Here is a 17,814-nt window from a genome sequence, read left to right as displayed (position 1 = left end):
AGATTCCTGGCATTTCAGTCCATTAACCTGCTCCTAATGAACTGTGTGTTACTGGGGGAAAGTCTATATTAATCACACCCTGCTGAGGTGACGGTCACCGTGTGCGTCGATACTCTCCAGCCCGGATCCAGATCACCGGCTGTTGGGGAGGCTTTGTGACACACTCCTCTTACCACATGGCACCGGAGATGTTTTTGTGAAGTGTGAGAACAGACCTTCAATCATTGATTTTCACACACCTGCAGTGATGATTGCAGTTAATGACAGGCTCAGTGATGAGGAATGCCAAAAAAATAAATAAATAAAAAAAATAAAATATGTTGTCAGTGGATTAGTGAAGGCAGGCTGCTGTGGGTTGAATAACCGGTGTCAGAAACATTGGCGAGGGACTGGAAAATAGAGACAGAGGCACTCACACAAGTGGAACAGATGTTTATTGTTGTTATTTGCTTTAATTGTGTGCGGAATGAAGTGAGTGGATGGCACCAGAGAAAGTGGCTGAAAGAGAGAAAGTGGGAGATGCTGCTGGATAGGTGGAGAGAGATAGAGATAAGGGAGGGGGGTGAAGAGAGAGAAAGGGGGAGAGAGAAGAGAGGCACACACACACACACACACACACACACACAGAGGGAGACAGAAGAGGGAGAGAGAGTAGGAACTGTTAAAACGTGTGTTCGCTCTTGCTAGTCTCAGCATCGCTCAGTTTCTGCAGGAGGCTGCAGCTCAGGATCTCCACCGATGACCAGATATGATCTACACACTTCCCACTGATGCTGGGATCTCTTCATTTGTTTGCATGGATGATAACAGCTCACCGCATATTCATGGATTTCTCACAGCACAACTAATTTGACTCAACCCCGGGATAAAGAGAAAAGAGAGAGAAAAAAGGGGGAGACTCCAAGTGGTTTCCAGCGGGGACACCTTTTTGTGAGTGTGTGTGTGTGTGTGTGTAGGTTTGTGGAAGCTGCAGCTCAGCCTGTCTTGGACATGGGACCGTGCGTCAGCCGAGAGGGAGCCAGAGGAAGAGCGTCTTCCTGAAGGAGGAACAGCCCGTGTGCGGGAGTTTTTTAATTTTTTGTTTTTTCGCAACCGGTGAGGGGGAGCTGTGGGTTTTACGCGCCGGAATGATGCGTCCCAACCGCGGCTTCATTCTGCTCCTCCTCAACGGAACCGCTTGTTTGGTAAGAAAAGAAAAAAAAAAAAAAAAGTCACAATCGCAGTCTTTGAGCTTCTTCTTCCAAATGACGCAGGTGCTGTTTTGCGCGAGAAACTTCCAAACTCGCACATCGAAGTAGGCAGAAATAGTGTGGACAGATGTTTGGTGGCTGGTGGGGATGATAGATCACCAGACGTGCAGGTCACTTGTGAGATAAAATCTCGCCCGCTGGGCTCTGTTCACTGCTTCCACCCGCATTTGTGCTGATGTCTGTGTGATTTTGGCGCTGATTTAGTATCATCAAGTAAATAAGGTTCACTTTGACCCTGCTCAGCTCAGCTCGGCTCGGCTCGGCTCGGTCACTATTCCCAGCGGAGCGGAGCGCACTGTCCAACACCAGTGTGCCCTCTCTGTGCGTATTTGGAGCGACATCTGAACCATATCATACACTCGACTACATTATCGGATCACTTAAAAGTATGTAGCTGCACATGAAAGTAATAATTACACGACAATTACAACCTACAGGCAGGCGCAACCTTCCACTTTTTATCTTTAGAAGAAAGAAAAGAAGCGAAACAAACACAAAAAAGCTTCTTTTTTTTAATAATGTCACCAGTGTGGTATATCTGTAATGAATTTACTTCATCCAAGGTTGTGTCAGCCCACCAAACCCCATGCAAAATTGTGTGTAAACTACAATTAAGTAAGAAACTCTCACATCTGGCTAAAAAGAAGAATTCAGACACAACATGTTTTATCAGACTTGTTTTTGTTGTGCGTTTTCACCATGTGGTTATAATGTGTGAGATCTGCTCACTTAGACAGAGGATGGAGTACTTTGACATGTCAAAAATCTGCAGAAAGGAGAGAAAAAGCTGCTCTTTTTTTAAGGACTCTCACCTCCGTGTCAGATCTGATTCAAAACAGGATATATGCTGCAGGTGTTGAGACTTTAAAATGAGTGAAACCTCGTCAGAATAAACATTCTAATTAAAAAAAACCTTCAGTTATTTATTTCCTCACCCACCACTAACCTCCAACACCAGATATGCAAACATGATCTGCTTCTGTAATCTCAACGAACACTTCCAACATTACATAACCTTACAATCAAATTTGGATCAACCCACTCCTCTTTCATGTTCTTGCACATTTATTAAAAAGCACCCTGTAATGAGAAATCAGCTCACGATACACATGAGAAAACTTCAACATCCTTCTGCTCGGAAACCCCTGGGCTGAGTTTCACAGGGCCCAGGAAATGAGCAAGCTCCAAAAAAAAAAAAGACTCAAAAAAGGAAAAGTACAGCGGAAATATTCAAGTGAGGGCTGAGTGGTTGTTTGATGCACCCGTTTGTGTCGACGACCCTTTGAGGATGACCTGGTTGCTTGCAGATTAAGGTGTTATTCAGGTGCTCGGAGTAAAGTAATGGCCCTTTCGGTGATGTGAGGTCTGACAGGGAGCGCTTGTGAAAGACTAAACACAGATTTATTTAGTGGAGACGGATGTTTCAGCACATCTGAGGAAGAAGAGACCACACGCTGGCTGGAAATATGGGGGATGAGCGCCTTTTCAGCCGTTGTATAACTCGATACAAGAGAGTGGGATAATAGGCTTAACACTCAATCTTGTGTTGGTTCTGGGAGCGTTTTAGTGAACTGCAGGGCTGCAGCCTATTGTAGCCCAAAAGGTCTGTGGCTAATGATAATGAAATTAATTGGGGCTTTTTCTCCCTCTCCAGACCATGTATCTATGAAAAACGTACATGACATCCCTCAGCAGGAGATCTTGGGTAATTCATTAGCCCCGTGACATTGATAAATTATGGAGCAATTAATAAATTAAGTAACTTTTTAGTATGCAACCGAGCTGTGATTAATAATCGTATAAGCCTACTATGCATTAAAATTCGATTTGGATGATTTTCTGTTGTAATAGCTCTGCAATTCTCAGGGAGAGGGTTTCGGTCTCCAGGGGCCTTTTTGCAAATGACTACTTATATAGATGCCTATTAACGCAAGGTGCCACTCTGGTTGTTGTGTGTGTGATGAATGATGTGTTTCAAATGTTAATTATTCTTGAATTGAATTGAATGGAGGGTTATGAATAATATAAACTCATCGCAGTTGTATAATTGACTGCTTGAGAAATTATGTTTATTTTTGGCGGCGGTTTGAGTTATTTTTCATCTCTGATGCTGAGAAGGCTGACTGGATTTGTTTCAGTGAACCAAGCGGCTGATGTGTACGTATCAGGAGGATAATCTGTGGGATATTTAGGAGGAGAGTTTGATGTTTGGGGGCCTTTCACAGGCCTTGTGAGTGAGCGGTCAGCTGAAGAGTCAATATGTGAAATAGGGCTGCAACAATATTTTCATTACTGATTAATCTGCTTTTTATTTTCAAGATTAATTCATGGTTTGACCTATAAAATGTCAGAAAATCGACGTATCCTCGAGCCCAAGGTGACATACTCAGATATTCTGTGAGGTATGGCGAGGAAAAACAGCCAGTCGTCACGTTGAAGAAGCTGCAGCCATCAAATGTTTGGCATTTCTGAACAAGAACTAGTTTCTGATTATCTTTCTGGCAATCACTAAGCGTTTCAGTTCTAATATTAAAGTCACAGTCTTAGTTAATTAAACACTCAACAGCTGCAGGAGATGTTGGATGTACTAAGTTCACACCATGTGCAGAGAAAAGACAGGTGCCTATAGACGACACGTTGAAAATAGACAGGGCAGGTAAGGATCAGTGTAACCATAAAGGGAATGAGGAGAAGTGAGAGGAGGTGTACATAGAGTAGAGAAAGTGCTAAACAAAGGAATGAGGTAAGAGTTTTACACACCTCATTGGTAGTCATCTCAGATTCTTTCTTCCTTTTGCACAAAAACATTAAAAAATGCACTTAATCCACGTATAATTACAACTGCAGCGGTGTGGCTGAACCGTGCACAGCACAAGATTGACAATCCGAATCCTCAGAGCAGCCGGTGAAATCTGGGAGGGGTGAGGTGAACGACAAGCGCTCTTCCCTCCTTCAACAATCTGAATAGAAGAATGGAGTGCAGACTCTCTCCCCCGTGCATTTACTCCTAAATCACTCCACTTTTCTTAGAAATAATCATAATTTCACTCACTGCACAAGGAGAAATGTTTGCACTTAACACATGTGCGCACCCACAATATGAAGGTATTCTGACCTTGCACATGCTGTAACCTTCATGTGGTAAAGATCGCCGGGGACGCAGGAGCTCGGCTCTTCATGGATGCTCACATTGAGATCAGACAAGAATTTTCTGGAAGGGATGAGCCTCAGGTAGCTTCTCTGCAGCCATGAGAGACAGGGCGGCTTTATGCTGCCTCTGATTGCTTTCAGAGCAGACGCAGACACTGGCCATCAGGCTCGATAGCTGAATTTCACCTCTGCAGCTCTGCACAGAATGACACATTTTTGCTGTAGGAATTTCAGTAAGCCGTTTATACGTATTCCAAGTTTTGTGTGCCACACAATGTCAAAATCATAAAGAAAACACGTCACGTGTATGAATATGATCTTGTGCTCTCACAGTGTGTTTCCATTCCTCAACTTTTACCATCACCCTCCATTTGACTTTGCCATCAGCAAGGAAACACTTACTTATTTAACGCCCATCGTCAATTAAAAACAAATCATGTTCTTACAGCGAAAGCTTCACACAGCCGAAATCCCTTTCATGACAAAGCAGGGATTGTGATTAGGCTGCACAGAGAGCACCACAGCAATGGCACAGTCGAATCACAACATAGCAGTCCAACAACTGGGACGACACAAGGCATAAAAATCTCAGCAAAACTGGCTGTGCTTTGCCCCGAACACCACAAGACAGCATGGAGCGACGACGTAAAAACACGCACACGCACACACGGTGCGAAACGAAATATGTGTGTGTAAGATTACAATGCAGAGGCTGTCTGGCGCAAATTCTAACTACATCAGACTCCTCTCCCCGTTTTGGCCTGTCACAAAGTCTTAGATTCATGTTTCTTGGATACCTGTCGTCCTCGCAGGGTCGCTGACCTTGTCCACCCAGATACATCCCCCACTAAGCAGAAATACCTCCGGAAATCCTGAGAAAACAAATCTAACCCCCCCCAACCAAAAAAAAAAAAAAACTCAGTGTCTGATACAGCATATATTGCATGCAGACACAAATGTGAGACAGCGGCAGCAGAGTGAATACTAATTTCATTTTTTTTTTTTTTTTTGGCTCTCCCGCTCTCTTGAGTCTTTGCCATCATTGTTGCAATCTGCATGTCAGAGCTCATAAGCTTCTTCACCTTACATCCCACACAGACGCAGGAAACACAAAACACATTCATAATTGTCAAATCTCCATCAGGAAGGAGGGCTGTGGAAGCAGACAGAAAGGCGTATTGTGCTGATGACATCTGTACTTTCCCCTAAAGAATCATAAGGGGGCGGTTTGAGAGGGACGATTGTCAGGACGTGGCATCTTCATCAGCAGAGGGGCAATAATATGCACTTCCCTTGTTAGCCATTTATTTAGGGGGGAAGCAGCCCAACACCTACCCGTTTAGCATTAAATCGCAGAACTAAATAAACTAAATCAGATATCTAAATTAAGTTGAATAAACTTTCATTCAGTATTAAGAAAACTCATTTCATTTTAATTGGGGAACCAAGAGTATAATGGTTTTAATAGAAAGTGAGTGTGAGAGCCACTTCAACATGGCTCCTTGGAGGAATGATACATAACAAGTTTAACTGGAACGATATTAACGCGACTTTGTCTTAAATTGCAAAAGAAAATAAGATACATGGTGGATTACTGCAGTGTAGCTTTGGGTGAGCACAGAGCAGACACAACTGCAAAATCATGATCATTAAAAAAATCAGAATCGGCTTTTTGGGCCGAGTGTGTGTGCACATACGAAAACATTTATGTTTCTCTTAGTGTTAATACACAGAAATAGACATACAGCTAGAAACGAAATAAGAAAACCAAAGAAACAAGGTGACAGACGATAAAATAAAATAAAGAGGTGTGAATGTTCAGGACTAAACTGTACGACAGCATGTGGACAGAAGCTGCTCGTGTGTATCATACAGCATATTAAAAACACTATAAAATTAACACTATAAGTCTACAAGTAAACAGCACAAGTGGCGCAAAGAAGCTAATGTTTTTCTAAATCTTATTAAACACTGAAAATATTATCTCCACGTTTTGGACTGTTTTATCATTACTTTCTTGATTTCTTGAAAATTATAGAGAAAATATTTGGGGAGAAATAAGAGGTGCTTTTTTGTGACCACCGCAGATTGTTCAGTTATTGTTATTTCAAAAACACTCATTTTAATTTTTTTGAACTTTAAATGTCAGATTTATTGGAAAAAGTAATCTATTTGTCATTCATTTTGTGAACTTTTCCCCCGGGCATTTAAAAAAAAATGTTAAGTGATTCCTCCTTTATTGTGAATCTAAATTTATGAAGGTACTTGCAGAGATAATTGCATGATTGCTGTTTGTCATCCTTAAATTTGATGTGTATTGTTGAAGGGAAGTGGCATCTTGGCTTTTTTTTTGTCTGCCAACACATCTGGTGTAACTGTCGGGTGCTTTTCTTATGTTTTGACCTATTATGCTAAACATTTTGCATTATCTTTTATTTTTGTAGTGTTCAAATCAATAATGAGCAAATGAAAACCAATATATAAACATGAAGAAGCAGAGGATGAGCAGTGCTGCTGGTGTGCTAATGGACCACCTCTGTGGCTTCCTGCCCATGGTGTAAAACAGCTTGAGTTATGCACAACCACAGCGAGAATGACCCCAGAGGTGCTCCTCTTCCCTCCTGACCACTCGCTGAGGAAGCCAGCAGGGGACCCCCCTCCCCCCCGTCCTTCCACCTCTCCCCTCGGCTCCCCTCCTCCCTCTCTAAGGCTCCCAGCGGTCGTGGCAGACAGAGAGAGAGAGACAGACAGACAGAGAGAAAACATGCTCCCTGACACACTGACAGCCCTTCATAGTGAAGCGCCGAGCTGTCCTGAGACAGACTACGATGTCTGCTCAAAACCAGCACAATTTATTGTTGTGGCATGGCTCTCTGGGAGTCTGCAAAGGAGACGGAGCAAATCCTGGAAGACTATCTGTAGGTTTGTCTGCTGGTTGGGATAGTGAAGGGTGGATTACACTGCACAGCTTAAAGAAAAATGACTCGTTGCCTTGGGTGGAAGGAGTGGGTATAACTCCCAGGGGATCCAGATAAAGATGCGCCTGACTCTCACACAGAGGAATAACTAAGGATGGGAAAATCCATAACAGATGTTTTAATTTCAGAGAGCTTCTGCTGGAGCTGACAATAGTAAACGTTGTTTTTACCGCATTGAGGAAATGTTATGGAAAGTGTCAATATATAGAGTGAAATTTTCAGCGTTTCAAGATGTGTAGGCATCCACACAATATTAGATAAGGCGACGTGGGACCTAGGGATGTGGTTTTTATTCGAAGGGGGAACACCAGGCTGTCAGTGCAGTTTAACGCCGAAAGGAAACTGAAGCTTTACTGATGCCGCAGGCTCCGAGGTTCATGCTGACCTCATCGTGGTGTGACTGGAGCTGCTGGATACCACGCCAGAATGAGAGTGGTCAAGCTAAAGCCCATTTATATTCTCAATTCTCTCACAATCTGTAAACAGTCTGTTCTGCGTCAGTGAACATCCAGCGTGCAGCTCACCAGCGCGCTGCCCAGTGACGCTACAGTGGTTTTCAGGGTCAGAGTGGTGCACTTGTCCAGACAAGGCCCGCTGAGGGTCTTTATGGGGGTTTCCAATTAAAGCAGGGCACAGCCACGGGGATCGGAGAATTTGGCTGAGCTTGAAAGAAGAGCGTTTCAAGTGAAATAAATGGATAATAGGAAAATGTTTTGCAGAGTGCAGTGATTTCTGGCTTGAATTGGGGATGTACTGCTGGAGAATATAGGACCACAATGACTAGATGATTATTTCAACCTTTATTTCTCCAGGAAGCATCATTTTGATGCAGTCATGCACTTATCAATGCCCCACTTCAGTAGCCCTGCATTTTCTCAACTGTTTCCTCTCAAGTTAAGGTCTGGTTGACTAAGAAAAGATTGCATTCATCTTTAAAAGACCGAGCACAGGAAATCTTTTTGGCAACAATGGAACAATGTTGTTTCTGGTGTCAGTTTGGCTGGACCGCGGTTCACACCTGTGAGGGTGCGTGTCAGATGTTTCACAAGTAAGCACTTGCGATCAGATTTCACTTCCTAGCTCACATTTGGTTTAATGTGTTAAAGACTGCTGCTAAACAGAAAAAAGTTCGACTTCAGCTAGAGGAGCAGATTGCTGTGTCAGTGTGCTGCTCCGCTGCTGTCCGAGCTGTGTGCAATATGCAAATGAACTGTGTTTTGAAGGTTTGTAGTCTGCATGCAACCTGTGAAGCTAGACAGAGCTTCAAAGCAATCAGGGATGCTTTCGTGTTCACAATACAAATGTGGACACATCTGGCCCACCTCGAAATGTCGCTGAAGTGATCGAGTCCTCGTGGATTCTGGGAGAAACCACATTTGTATTTGAGATCCGTTGATACCCCTTTTACACAACACTAACGCCCGTTAACATCTGGCTTTTGTCTTCACTGGGAAAGATTCAAATTGGCATCCATTCCCACATCAAAAGACTCTGCGGTAGTCACGGAAATGATGCAACATGACACCTGGGTGGACACGCTAATTTACGCCCCTTTTCCCAACATTATGCTATGAGGTGCGTCAAACTTATTAACGTCGGTGCGTTAATGCTCTTCGATCCATCTCTATTCGAGCGGCGCTAGAACATCGTTCAGCCAGCATTGACTTTAAATGAGAGACTGAAGTAAAAGATTTTTAAAAAGTAGAGCCCGACTGATATATTGGTTGGCTGATATTATTGGTATATATGTCGTCGATATCGGCCAATATGAAAAGATTTTGGTTTTAAAGAACAGAATGCAGAAAAAGATGCATAGGGTGATTTATAATTATTACATTCACGAGTCTATTTTAAGTGGGTTGACCTATGTTTAAAAACCTGCATATATGCTGTAATTGTAGTGTAAAAATGGTATAATGATCATATTGTAAGTGCGAAGCGCTGGGAGCAGCACACACCATCGTCTTTTGATTTGACCACTTAGCACCTTTACTGAAGCAATTCAACATGGCGTATTAATGAACTAGAAAGCGTAATCATTTGCTTTTTTGGGGGGGATTGAGATTGGCGAGTTGTGCTTTCGGGCTCCCAGACGTGTGTTTGAAATCCAACAAAAAGGCTGGCGCATTAAGCTCTTAATAAGACAGCATTCATTTGAAGATTTCTATATCCAAACCTCTATGAGACAATTGTAGAGCCCTTCAGTTTTTACCAAACAGGTGTGAATACTGTACCAGCACTTTAATCAGCTCCGTCCCATCAGCCCATGCTTTGCTCCACGCTGTCCCCGGGGATAAACTGCAGAGAAAGCGTCCCCTGCTGCCCCTCTCCACCCTCCTCGCACCGCCAACTTGTCAATATCTTATAATGTAAAAATGTGATAGCCAATTCAGCGCCCGGCTCCTCTCTGAGCATACAAAATGAGCTCGAGTCCACAAGGGACCACACAACTAAACCTGTCCAAAATGAGCTGGGAAAGCAGGTGGAGGATGCAGAAAGAAAGAATACATTGGGAAAAGAGTTTAGAATAAAACAGATTTAGTGTGGCGAGTTTGTTCACCCACTGCAGATCTAAGCTCCGGTGACCCCCACAAAGCCGGAGTAAATTATTCATTACGAGTCAAATGGCTTGTTTCTTGTGAAATTACCTTTCTCTCCCTCACCTCCTCTTGGATCTACACTAGCCAGAAGAATAATTAGTTATAAGGGCACAGCCATTTTCAGACTTTAATCATGTAACAGAGAAGTCTCCTGCAGTGAGCATATTAGATCTGGAGATGGGGAGAGGAGACGGAGGGGGGGGAAAGAATAAAGCATTGACGAACACTTAAGAAATCTGAGCTGCCTGGGTCTTTAATTAAAAATTGATGTCATATTAGAGATGAAGATTTCAACTCAACAGCCAGAGGAAAATGGAGTGCTTATTGAACTTGTCAGCTCCACAGGACGAGCACATGCTTTCAGCCCCACTGGGTGGCTCAACAGGAAGATTCTCTGTATCAACCAATCAATCTATCAATCCATTTACTTTACAGCATAAAAAGACTATTTCAAACACACACACACACACACACACACACATGTTCATGTTAAAATATGTCATTACACTTAATATAAGACACAAACCCAGAAAGAGGCATTCCAGTGAGATAGAGACCATTTTATTTCAGAGATTTAGACAATTTCTGTCTGTTTCTTTTGCAGATTTTTATTCATTACGAACAAGGTTGTTGCTTGTTTTAAATTTAAATTTTAAATGGCATTTTTCCAGTGTAAATTAGTATTTTTAAAAAATGAAGGAAGTCCTCAATATACAATGTGTAAAACTGCATCTCTCTATCTGCTAAATGCTCCACTAGTCTGCAGTGCACAGTTGCTTTTTAAAGCTTTTTCACTGGAAACGGTTAGCGGCTGGAAAATCAAAATAATGAGCTGAAAGACACACAAATGCTTTGTCAAGCCGAGGGGAACTGCAAAAATCGGATGATACCTCTGTAGGTTCACATTAAGCTTAGCAATTGTATCCATTGTTTTTCTAACAATATTGACTACAGACCCTTTTAAAATTCAATATTTGCTTTACTTGATTTCAGTTTCCTAATGCCTGAGGTGATGTTTTGAAATACCTTGTTGTGTCTGGCCAAGAATCTAAAAACCAAATATATTTGATTCAAAATGATACAACACAGGAAAAAATAACAGCAAATCCACACACTGGAGAACCTGCAAGCTGAGAATCTTTGGTATTTTTGCTATAAAATGCTGATTCATCAATTATCAAAAGCTTTTGATTGATCAATTTTTATTTTAGCTGTAGTTCTGCCATTTCTAAGGAAATAGGAGTGATTCTCTTGTTAGGATTAGCAATGTTAATGATTAACAAATAATCAAATGTTAAGGCATCCCTAGTTAGAATATCTACAATCTTTGTATATTTTCAGCAGCTCAACAAGTTAAAGAGGAAACAGACTTGCACCCAAACAGATCGCTTTCTGTTTCCTCAGAGTGGAAACTACCAACAACACGGGACAAAACATGAGTTTATTTATTCATTTAGTCTATAATGGTGAGATGAAAGCAAATAGAAATGGCACCACTCAGCCGTCTGGTGGCAGATAAATTACATAGCGAAGGCGAGGTTTATAGGGAACCGATCTAAACGCCAGTGGTGCAATCAACATTTAGTCCATAATAATACATTCAAGTAAAAACCTTGTCAACTGCCAGTTTAAGTCTGAAAGTCTAATTTTGGAACAATATCCTACTTCTCTGGTTGACACACTGGTCTGTCACCAGTCCCCTGCTTCTGTGAGACTTACGGCACAGATTTCAGTTAAGTGCCTCCCTGATCTCTGTGCTATATTATGGCACTAGTGAGCTTCTGTCACCAGGGGGAAGGGGGTTAAAACGGTGTACCTGTCACTGTAACAGGCTGATTATTGCCTGTGGAGCTGGCAGGCTTGCGAGGAGCGCTCCCCTCCCCGCACTCCCTGCTGGGAGAGAGGCCTGGGGCCTGTGCTCACTGAGGCTGAATGACTCACAATTACCACAGCGACAGAGCCTGCAGCCACCTCCCATCCTCTCCAGCCGTTTCACTGACTCACTTAGCGCACATGACAAATGACAAAATCACCCCGAACCTCCGCCCCCTCAGTAAGACCTGATTGCCCAGCGCCCACACTTTGCCTTCAGTACTTAAAGCTTGGATACATCTTGCCAAGCTTCATGAAACAAAACAAACTTAGTCTCAGAGCAACTTCTCCTGGCCTTTCAAAGCAACATTCTTACACCATGCAGATGGTTTAATGTGCATATTTAATACGACCTAGTGAGCGGTAAACCTTTGACTTCACCGCTGCAGGCCTGGAAATACTCTGCTGTTGCATATTTTTTAAACTCATTACAACAATGTTACAACACTGGCTGCTGAAAAAAATAGACAATATTTGTGGTGCATCATCAAAGGACGACTTCTTGGACTGTATTTTTAAATATGAAAGAGAGTGAGTGGCATGAATACCCAAAGCAGACAACATTAGTGCTCAGCTGTGAACAAACAGGTTTGGGGTTTGCCTGCTAAAATGTGTAAATATCCCACTGAAGAGAGGCAAGCCATTAATCTTTCGGCATTGTGAAAACAACAATGAACTCCGGGGTTTTTCTACATCATTTCAATTTGCTTACATTGCATAAGTCAAAGCTGGAAGCGCGGTGATAGTAAAATCCTACACCTCATATACTCTCCTAGTTAAACGCAGAGTGGCGAGAGAGATGTAGCAGTCTGCAGTTTTTCAGAATGGGAGCGGAAAAGTAGAGATTGTTCAAATATTTAATCATGAAAAATATGCTGTGTGCTGCTGTTTAATGTGTGACCTCTGTGACCTTAGGGATGCATTGTTCACCAGATCTCCCAGTGTGCAAATAAGTCAGAGGTGGCAAGTAGAAGTACAGATTCAACTTCTTTACTCAAGTTAGTAAGTACAAGTAAAGTGAAAAGTATCCCTCTGAAGGACATTTCTACCGGCAGTTTCTGTGCAAAGCTGACTGAACCTCACGACATCCATGTTGCTGCCTTTGTCACCACGCGCCTTTGATCCCTATTCTAGTCTCCATCTCTGTCTGTTTCCATCTTATTACGTCATTTTGTCTTGCTACGTCTGCCGTGTGATATATGCAGGGAGGGCAGCATGCAATGACACAAATGTGAGGAGTAAAAGTAGAGAGTTGTAAATACTCAAGTGAAGTACAGATGCCTGAAAAATCTATCTGTACTTGGTCACTTTCCACCTCTGAAATGTGTAGTATATAGAAAGTAATGCTACAGGCATACTTGCCAACCTTGAAACCTCAATAATAGAGAGGATTTTGAAACCAAAGCGGGGTCATGGCAGTCCTGCCCTTGAAAAATGCAGAAAATATCTATTTCTGAAAATAACAACATAATGAGTAAAATGCATTTTTATGTCAAGTAAATTCAATTTTAACTTTAAATTCTCAGAAAACAATGCAATATAATTCGCCCTCTCGCGTAAAATTGCATAAACTTGTGGCGTGAAGTCATAATCATCACTCGATGTGGCAGATTTTACTGCTTTTCCTTTCCTTAAAAACTTTATGTAAGAAACAGGAATACTTCGGGGCGTCTGGAATTTGTTTAAATATGCTTTTTCCTCTTCATTTGTTCTGTCCGTAACTCACTCAATAAGGCGGAAGAGGCGCAACACAACAGCAGAGTACACACTGTGTAGAGCCTGAAACAGGTTATAAAAACTAAAAGGGGAAAAAGTGTAAATAAAGCAGGAGAAGTACAGGAGGATTATGACCCCAGGAGGAAACTGGAAAGGGACAGTGAAAAAAGGGAGTCTCCAGAGAAAATGCTAAAATTAAAGCACACTTGTACTTTAAGGCATTATGGTTGCCCGGACAACCACACAGTATGTATTCTCTCGCTGCAGTAATCTCTAGTTCAGTTTCTGATCCTTTTCTCGGAGTCATATTAAGCTCATTTTAACATTTGTTTTTCGACAATGATGCTGCACACTGAATCTGACACCTCCAGCAGTGCCAGACACTTAAATCTTGTGTTCAACAAAAGCACGACGCTCACTCCATCTCTCCTCCTGCAGCCTGGCCTCTCAGGCTCCCTAATGAACACTGTGCAAGAGAGGGAGGGATGCCTTGCTCAATATGTAAGCTACAACAAAGCTTACTGCAATATGTTTTTGCTCAGATAGGAGCGTTGGCGCCATCTGAGAGTCACTCCAGAGAAGAGGCGGTGCTGGCAAAATGATCAGGATCTTTAAAGAAAAGGGCAGTTCCATAGAAATCAAGAGTGAAATATTTGTCAAGAACCCTAAAGGGCCTTTTTTGTAGGTCACCACAGGCACACTTAAGTGCTATCTAGGGAGGCAGGCAGAGTGCTTCCCTCTGTGCCCAGCAGCCAACAGCTCACTGAAGAAGAGAAATCAAACACAAAGTAGTCCTTCAATAGGAGCCGTGGGGAATGGTGTACTTGTCATCAAAGTCATCCTGCCTGCCCTCTGAAAAAACAAAGATACATTTGAAAAGATTAAAATCAATACGTCTTCAGCTCCTCCAAATTTGTGTTCATTATTAATGAGTTTGGGATTCTGGAAGAGGCTATCGGAACGATCTGATTCAAGAGGAAGGAGTCCTTGTCAGGGCTGTTATCGGCCCCCCGTGGGGAGGCTGAAGGATCTGCGGCAGTGTAGCGAGCAGCAGACAGGTAACTAGAGGAGAGGGCGCCCCGGCCTCTAACACCCCCATGGTAATAGGGCCAGATTAAGGGGAAAAGCGGAGTCCTCTCATCAGAGTCCAAACACCAGACCACAACCACATCAGCGGGAAATCCTCGCAAGGCAGTTGAAATGCGATCGGCGTTGTTATGAAAGGAAATACATGTTTTTAGAGAGACAGAAAATCAATACCGCTGACTGACTGCGGCGCAAGTGAACAAATCTGAGCGAGCTTGAAAAACCTGCATAAAATGGAATAAAAATGAGTCGGACTTAATAATCCTGACTAAGCCTGTATAAGGAAGCCCTGGCAGTCAAGACAGTAGATGGATCAGAGCACAGACAGGGATGCATGCATTATGCATCATTGTAAAATCTCTCCGGGTGGAACGCACACACACATACACAAACTTATCCCGAGGTTCACATTTGCATCACTTATTGTTCACGTTTACCACAACTCAAAATTCACAAACAATGTCTGCGTGTGTGTGAGTGTGCGTGCGTGTGAGTGTGTGTGTTAACTGCTGCCAAATCCAAAGGACATAATAATGCTGGATGCTTCTATGGCACATTAGACAGAAGCTACCTGTTAATAGATCATTACCGTTGAATAATCACCCATTACTTTGCTCTCACATTCACACGCTCTTCACAAAGCTACTGCTGAGCACAGCAGCACTATCTTATCTCCCTCAGTCCTCTTCCCCTCCCCTCAGTTGATGTTAACATCTGACAGCTTTGTGTGTGTGCTGATACAGATTTTTTCCTTTAATTAAAACACTGGAAGTCCTAATTGGACATTACACTTTATTCTTCAGCCCCCCCGCTTGCCCACCTCCCCCTTCCTCAAACACTTTGATCCTCCGACCAAATCTTTCGAGGCAATAATAGTTTCAACTCGCACTGCGGTGCCTAAGAAGCAAAAAGCTCACTTTAAAAACCGAAAGCAGTGCTTAGTCCACACTACTGAAGATCTTACAGAATCATTTTTCTCCAGTTAGATGATCTTCAAGTGACCTTTTATCATACTTTGTTCCAATGAAAATGACATTCCTCAAGAGGGAAACGTGAGGATTGTAACTTCAGTGATGTTTTGCCGATGTAGAAACAAGTATTTCATAGCTGTTTCTGGTGCATCCAGACACTTTATAAGTGCATAAATCAACCTCCAACCTCTGTTGTCAGAGAAACAACTCGAGAAAGCGTTTCTTAATGACAGAGCTTTATTGTTTTACAGGATTATAGCCTTTGGAGAAAATTGTCCGCCCTCAGAAATATTGATTAAACTGCCCAAGAGCACAGGACTAACACACTTTATGTGAATTCAGTTTCTGGGTGGGTTTTATGTTTGAATCTGTTCCTTGATCCCTCCGGCCTTGCCAGTAGCTCCGGCGAGGCATATGAGCCCATTACCAGTGAGCTTAGGGAATTACATCGGCTGTGTGAAAACTAGACATAAAGGAGTATTTTCTCTCACAGGTAAACAAAAGAATGTAATAATAGCAATACCTGCAAAAACTCAACCATTTATTTATTTATATAACATTGATAGAATGTCACGGTTACTACCACTAGAGGTATGAACGGTAAATTAAGTATCGATTAAACCTTTAATTTGTTTTCTGTCCACGTTTCTTTCTACTTCGCTAATAACTGCCTACTCTCTCTTTCTCTATTTTCTTCTTCGATCCCCCCCTCCACTCTCCAGGTGGCCCTGGGTCAAGAAGACGACTCCTCCAGCCCCAAGAGCTCTTCAGACGACTCCTCCAAGACGGTGGGCCTCCTGAGCGGGCAGGCTCCCCTCTCGCCTCTCAGCCGCTGGATGCTTCACAGTAAGAGCAGAGCGGCTAACGCCACCTCTCTGGAGCTGCCCTACCGCTCCCCGGTCCCTTTCTCCAAGCAGGAGTTTTCGAAACAGGAGTTCTGGGAGATGCTGGGCAGCGACCTGCTCAAACCCGACGCCTCCAGCTCCAGGGTCAAACGACGGCCCATCGTTAAGACCGGCAAGTTCAAGAAGATGTTCGGCTGGGGAGACTTCTATTCCAATATCAAGACGGTTAGGCTTAACCTGCTGATCACCGGCAAGATTGTGGACCACGGTAACGGCACGTTCAGCGTCTACTTCCGCCACAACTCCACAGGCCAGGGCAACATCTCAGTCAGCCTGGTGCCACCTGTCAAAGCGGTGGAGTTTGACCTGGAGCGCCAGAGTGTGGTCTACCCCAAGGACTCAAAGATATTCAACTGCCGCGTGGACTATGAGAAGGTGGATCGCAGCAAGCGCACCTCACTGTGCAACTACGACCCGTCCAAGACCTGCTTTCAGGAGCAGATTCAGAGCCACGTGTCCTGGATTTGCTCCAAGCCTTTCAAGGTCATCTGTATCTACATTTCCTTCTACAGTACGGACTACCGCCTGGTCCAGAAGGTTTGCCCGGACTACAACTACCATAACGAGATGCCCTACCTGCCCTCGGGCTAGACGACTTGTAGAGGGGAGGAGAGGTGGGAGGGGAGAGGAAAAGGGGGGTGAGTAGGAGTGACTGCTACACATGAGGAGGAAACCAGGGCTGTCAATAGTCCTTAATGCCACTGTGGCTGCAAGACACCTTAAAAAAAGCCCTCTCTGTAGCCTGACTACTACTGTAAGATGTAAAAACATATATGCAAAACAAAACCTACAGTATGCAGATAACGAGGCATTCGGAATGCTTGACTGCAGCATTCATTAACTGGACCGGTACTGAAAATCTAATACCGCCAACACGCACATTCTTACCTCAATCCAGTTTCTAAATGCCAACTTTTTCGCCAGCTATTTCTCTCTTCCATTAAGTCATTTGTGAATGTTGTCTGAATGTCCTTTTAATCACCCTTTACGATAATTGCTCTTTTGCAAAGTCACAAGGCAGCGTTTTCAGTGAGGCGCTCTCATACGGTTCACCGGAGAGTTGTGTACAAATCCAGACTTTATTACAAACATACAGTGTTTATAATTGTGCACTGTAAAGGGAAAACGATGATAATTTGAAACTTAAAAGAGGGAACGCAAAGCATCGTTTTTTCTCACAAAGAGCAGATGAATGTAAAGTGTAACCAACCACACGATCGTTTAGGTTTCACGCAAAATTTTTTAAAGGGCATCCCAGAGAAATGTCAAAAGTTCCTCTTCTTACT

General features: G+C 43.1%; 1 protein-coding gene across 1 annotated transcript; it reads left to right on the top strand.

Annotated features, from left to right (window-relative positions):
- The first annotated feature begins 1,127 nt into the window (after positions 1-1,127).
- LOC141020044 (neurexophilin-1) lies at positions 1,128-17,119 on the top strand. The gene is made up of 2 exons (XM_073495083.1): positions 1,128-1,184; positions 16,346-17,119. The coding sequence occupies exons 1-2, from the start codon at positions 1,128-1,130 to the stop codon at positions 17,117-17,119; spliced, it is 831 nt and encodes a 276-aa protein (XP_073351184.1).
- Positions 17,120-17,814: the final 695 nt, after the last annotated feature.

This window comes from Pagrus major, chromosome 23 (assembly GCF_040436345.1).
Source record: "Pagrus major chromosome 23, Pma_NU_1.0".
Classification (NCBI taxonomy): domain Eukaryota; kingdom Metazoa; phylum Chordata; class Actinopteri; order Spariformes; family Sparidae; genus Pagrus; species Pagrus major.
Note: the sequence above shows the minus strand (reverse complement) of the source record. Positions and strands in the feature narration are given on the sequence as shown.

Bases quoted from the DNA above. Each gene is read 5' to 3' on its own strand.
- LOC141020044 (XM_073495083.1), top strand. From the start codon at position 1,128: ATGATGCGTCCCAACCGCGGCTTCATTCTGCTCCTCCTCAACGGAACC. The intron at 1,185-16,345 runs GTAAGAAAAGAA...TCCACTCTCCAG, and splicing joins TCAACGGAACCGCTTGTTTG to GTGGCCCTGGGTCAAGAAGA.